At 38.8% G+C, this 5270-nt stretch overlaps 1 protein-coding gene across 1 annotated transcript in view; it reads right to left on the reverse strand.

Moving 5' to 3' along the window:
- The window catches only part of LOC106867711 (choline O-acetyltransferase), a gene marked incomplete at its 5' end in the record, with an annotated part of 213268 nt that overhangs the window by 1021 nt on the left and 206977 nt on the right, over positions 1–5270 (reverse strand). Inside the window, 2 exons of the mRNA XM_014912671.2 lie at positions 2759–2896; positions 4098–4160. Coding sequence (XP_014768157.2) covers positions 2759–2896; positions 4098–4160 — 201 coding nt within the window. The remainder of the gene's footprint in view (positions 1–2758; positions 2897–4097; positions 4161–5270) is intronic.

The raw sequence follows: 5270 nt of genomic DNA on the forward strand, positions 1-5270 counted from the left end.
CGTATATATGTATGTGCGTGTGTATATGTTTTTGTGTCTGTGTTTGTCCCCCAACATCGCTTAACAACCGATGCTGGTGTGTTTACGTCCCCGTAACTTAGCGGTTCGGCAAAAGAGATCGATAGTGTAAGTACCAGGCTTACGAAGAATAAGTCCTGGGGTCGATTTGCTCGACTAAAGGCGGTGCTCCAGTATGACCACAGTCAAATGACTGAAACAAGTAAAAGAGTAAAAGAGTATCATAAACCAGAAGTTCTCAATTGTAGTCCATATGGCCCTAGGGGTGGGGTCTAAGTAAGATCTTGTCGTTAAAATTTATTGGCAATAAATTGGTTAGACTTCTACAATACACAAAATATTTTACCGAATTTTTAAAAAATACAATTCCTGGTAATATTTAATTATAAAACTATAATATGATTTTTTGAACATCGAATGGCTAGGAGAGTCCCTCTGAGTAAAATAGGAATCTAAGGGGTCAATAGGTAAAAATGGGTTGAGAAACACTGTCTCATGACATGATTGTTAAAGACCAGGTAAGATTAAATGAATAACGGAAGGTTGGCTTTATTAGAAGAAACATGAGTGAAAACGGTAATAATTAATTAATTATCATAATTATCATAGGCGTAGGAGTGGCTGTGTGGTAAGTAGCTTGCTTACCAGCCACATGGTTCCAGGTTCAGTCGGCGCCTTGGGCAAGTGTATTCTACTATAGCCTCGGGCCGACCAAAGCCTTGTGAGTGGATTTGGTAGACGGAAACTGAAAGAAGCCCGTCGTATATATGTATATATATATATATGTATGTGTGTGTATATGTTTGCGTGTCTGTGTTTGTTCCCCCCACCGCACCCAGCATCGCTTGACAACCGATGCTGGTGTGTTTACGTCCCCGTAACTTAGCGGTTCGGCAAAAGAGACCGATAGAATAAGTACTAGGCTTCCAAAGAATAAGTCCTGGGGTCGATTTATTCGACTAAAGGCGGTACTCCAGCATGGCCACAGTCAAATGACTGAAACAAATAAAAGAGTAAGAGAGTATATCTGAGGGCATAACAGACGGCACGGGCATATTAGACACAATCCCATTTCAGTAATGCATATACAAGAAAAAAGTTTTAGTGCATTAATAAAGCACTAGGTCCGAATCCAGGGTGATTTTGTTTTCACGACATTTTTTTTTCGTAAAAATGCGTCATATGTGCCTTAAAATGCAGTAATTTATGGTAATGCTGGCTTAATCGATCATGCAAAATTTGTTTAATTCTATATGCCTTCAAATATGCAAGTGGCACGTTTGGACTCGTAAATAAGCCATTCACTGTGTTTTGTCATGGAGAAAATGTCTTATTGTAGACAGAATGGTTTTACTACACCACTATCAGTTCGCAGCGCCACCTATCTAGACAATGAGATGCAAGCATTTCGGAGTAGTTATCTCCTCTTCGGTTACAGACACTAGGCAGAGATAGTTTCTCTCAATATTTCAGTCACTGATTAGCGCTATGCGGCGACTGACCGTATGCAAATTACGGAGGGGGAGCGCTAAGAAGTGAAGTGCATAATCCTGTCTAGATCGGTGGTTTTCAACCGGGGTTCATGTGACCTTGTAGGGTCCTTTTAAGATTTTGTTGTTAAAATTTATGTGCAATAAATTGGTTATATTTGTACAATATACAAAAATGTTTAAAAAATTTTTGTACAATTTCTAATAATATTTAATCAAAAAAACATAATAGGAGTTTTTAGACGTCGAATGGCTATGAGCGTTTCCCCTACCCCCGAATAAAATAGAAAACAAAGGGGTTCATAGGTAAAAAAAATAGCAGAGAACTACTGGTCTAGACTCATATCCTTCACCACCGTTAAAAAACAAAGAAAATCAATCTGAATATAGCGATTGCAGTGTGGAAGAAAAATATGAGCTCAACAAGTTCTTATTCAAGAAACTGGTGATTTGTCAGCGTTTGGTGCAGGCACTAAGGTGTAACTGTACTATCATATTCAGATTTACGGCGATGTGCTAGCGCAGCAAGGGTTTTGTTCTGAGACTGTGTGATGGGATTGTGCAGCGTGGAAAAAATTCAGAAATTAGTTATGACTAGGATCACATGATTTTGGTTCATATAAAGTTCACTTATTCCGGTGGATGATTTGTATTCTCAGAATTCTTGTTCTGGGCTTAACTGTAAAATGAACTTTGACTCATACTTTACCTTTACCACTGCTAAATATCAATATCTCTCACTAAAAGAAGACAAGTAAGTAAATCCGCCCAAAAATAAAAAAAAACAAAAAATCAATATGTCAGGAGTGGCTGTGTGGTAAGTATCTTGCTTACCGACCACATGGTTCTGGGTTCAGTCCCACTGCGTGGCACCTTGGGCAAGTGTCTTCTACTATAGCCTCGGGCCGACCAAAGCCTTGTGAGTGGATTTGGTAGACGGAAACTGAAAGAAGCCCGTCGTATATATGTATATATATGTATATGTATGTATATGTATGTGTGTGTATATGTTTGTGTGTCTGTGTCTGTCCCCCCAACATCGCTTGACAACCGATGCTGGTGTGTTTACGTCCCCGTAACTTAGCGGTTCGGCAAAAGAGACCGATAGAATAAGTACTAGGCTTCCAAAGAATAAGTCCTGGGGTCGATTTGCTCGACTAAAGGCGGTGCTCCAGCATGGCCGCAGTCAAATGACTGAAACAAGTAAAAGAGTAAAAGAGTATGTCACTGTAAAACGAAAATATCCTTACTTGGCTGGTAGATAGTGTGAAATGATTAGCCAGCTTATAGGATTCATCAGCAAATATTTCTGGGATGGGCAGTTCTTTTTCATTGGATATTTCCCTTAATCCCATTAAATGACAGTCAACACCTTGACCGAGAATAGTCTGAAACAAAGAAAGGAAAGAAACCAATCAGAGACAATGACCGAACAAAATAGAAACTGCAAGAGTTTTAATACAAGCTTCATGTGATGTACTCAAAGGGGAATTTTTATGGCTTAGTTGGAAGAGAGAGGGCTCATGGCTGTTTAAAGCCCCCTCTCCCTGCCGAGACAAGTGAGGACGGAAGTGGGAAAGAAAGGGAGACGCAGAGATTTCTGTAGTGGAGAGCAACAAAATATCTGGGGAGCTAATCTCGAGCCGAAGATTTTGGTCGGAATTTTTGCGATTATAACATAATTTGGACATCGAAAAATTGGTTAATTGATTCTGTTTAGTAACAAGTTGACAGAAATACAGTATCTGCCGTTGGGATCTAAAAGCATTTTACGGATTCGGCTCTTCAGGATCCTCGTATCTGGTGTTTAGTGCTGTTGCAATTCTACTTAGGACAAGGGTTATAACTGCAACTTATATTTGGCGATATGATTTTAATGTAAAATGTCTTTTGCTTAGAATATCGCTTGTTATGAAAATATAATCTGTAAGAGGGAAAAGACGGAAAAAAGAAGGTAGATAAATAGATAGAAAGATAGAAAGATAGAGGGAGAGGGAGGGAGAAAGAGAGAGGGAGAGAGAAGGAGAGGGGAGAGAGAATAAAAAGAAAGAGGGTGTAAACAGGCAATTGTAAAGATTGGTGTTCTCATTTATAGTGAATTTGCCGCTGATTATCTGGGCAAGGCATTATACTCTTTTACTGTTACGATGAATCATAACGGCTTTGAGATGAATCGTAACGACTGGATCAGAGCAATATGGTTCTAATGATTTGTTATTTTACTGTGAACTAGTTGACTGCCTTATACATCTATCCTCGTTTATCACGGGTGTTTGATTTAAAAAAGAGAGCACTGTGTTAAATGAATCAGTGATAAAGAAATGATAGAACATGTTTCGTTGTATTGAGCATTGCAGATGGTCGCTGGGACGCGCTAGTGCGGGCCAAGCAAAATCTTTGACTGATCGCCGACCCGTGTTATCACAGATCACCTTGTAATAAGCGTAGAATCAAATGAGCGTACCGTGTTATCATGGATCAGTGATGAATGAAGCAGAGGAAACGAAGATAGACATACCTGACTGTTAAAAGCTGAAAAGTAAAACGTTAATTTCTCTAAAACAACAAAATACTGCTAGAACTTCTTACCTGTGTCATGATTTCGGTTTGTGTTTTCATGGCTGTCCTCAAAAGACGCATTTTGTCTTCGTCCTAGTTAAACAAACAAAATTAATGAATAAACAATGGTTATTTAATAATATTAAGACTCGAAGAAATTGCATGATTTAATACAGTTTCTTGTTATTTTCATGCATAAAAAGGCGGCGAGCTGGTAGAATCGTTAGCATACCGGACAAAATGCTTATCTGTATTTCGTCCGTCTTTATGTTCTGAGTTCAAATTCTGCCGAGGTCGACTTTGTCTCTCATTCTTTCGGAGTTGATAAAATAAGTACCAGTTGAGCACTGGAGTCAAATAACCCCTCCTCCGAAATTGTGGCCCTCTGCCAAAATTTTAAATTATTATTTTGATGAAGGAGTGGCTGTGTAGTAAGTATCTTGCTTACCAACCACATGGTTCCGGGTTCAGTTCCACTGCGTGGCACCTTAGGCAAGTGTCTTCTACTATAGCCTCGGGCCGACCAAAGCCTTGTGAGTGGATTTGGTAGACGGAAACTGACAGAAGCCTGTCGTATATATATATATATGTATGTATGTATGTATATATATATATATATATATATATATATATATATATATATATATATATATGCGTGTGTGTTTGTGTGTCTGTGTTTGTCCCCCCAACATTGCTTGACAACCGATGCTGGTGTGTTCACGTCCCCGTAACTTAGCGGTTCGGCAAAAAGAGAATGATAGAATAAGTACTAGGCTTACAAAGAATAAGTCCTGGGGTCGATTTGCTCGACTAAAGGCGGTGCTCCAGCATGGCCGCAGTCAAATGACTGAAACAAGTAAAAGAGTAATAAATACGTAGATCCTTATAACATTGCTACATTATGCTAACGGTTTATTGGCATCGAGGTGGCAGAATTGTTACTGTGCTAAACTAAATGTTAAGCGTATTTCATCCGTGTTTAACTTTCTGAGTTCAAATTCCGTCAAGGTCGACTTTGCCATTTATCTTTTTGCGGTCAATAAAATAAGTAACAATCGAGTACTGAGGCTGATGTAATTGAATTCTCCTCTTCTCAAAAGTGATAGTTTTGTGCCAAAATTAGAAAGAATATTTAAAGGAGACGAGGTGACAGAGCATTGGGAAAGAGGTCGACTTTACCTTTCATTATATATATATATATAT

This window comes from Octopus bimaculoides, chromosome 5, assembly GCF_001194135.2.
Source record: "Octopus bimaculoides isolate UCB-OBI-ISO-001 chromosome 5, ASM119413v2, whole genome shotgun sequence".
NCBI lineage: Eukaryota > Metazoa > Mollusca > Cephalopoda > Octopoda > Octopodidae > Octopus > Octopus bimaculoides.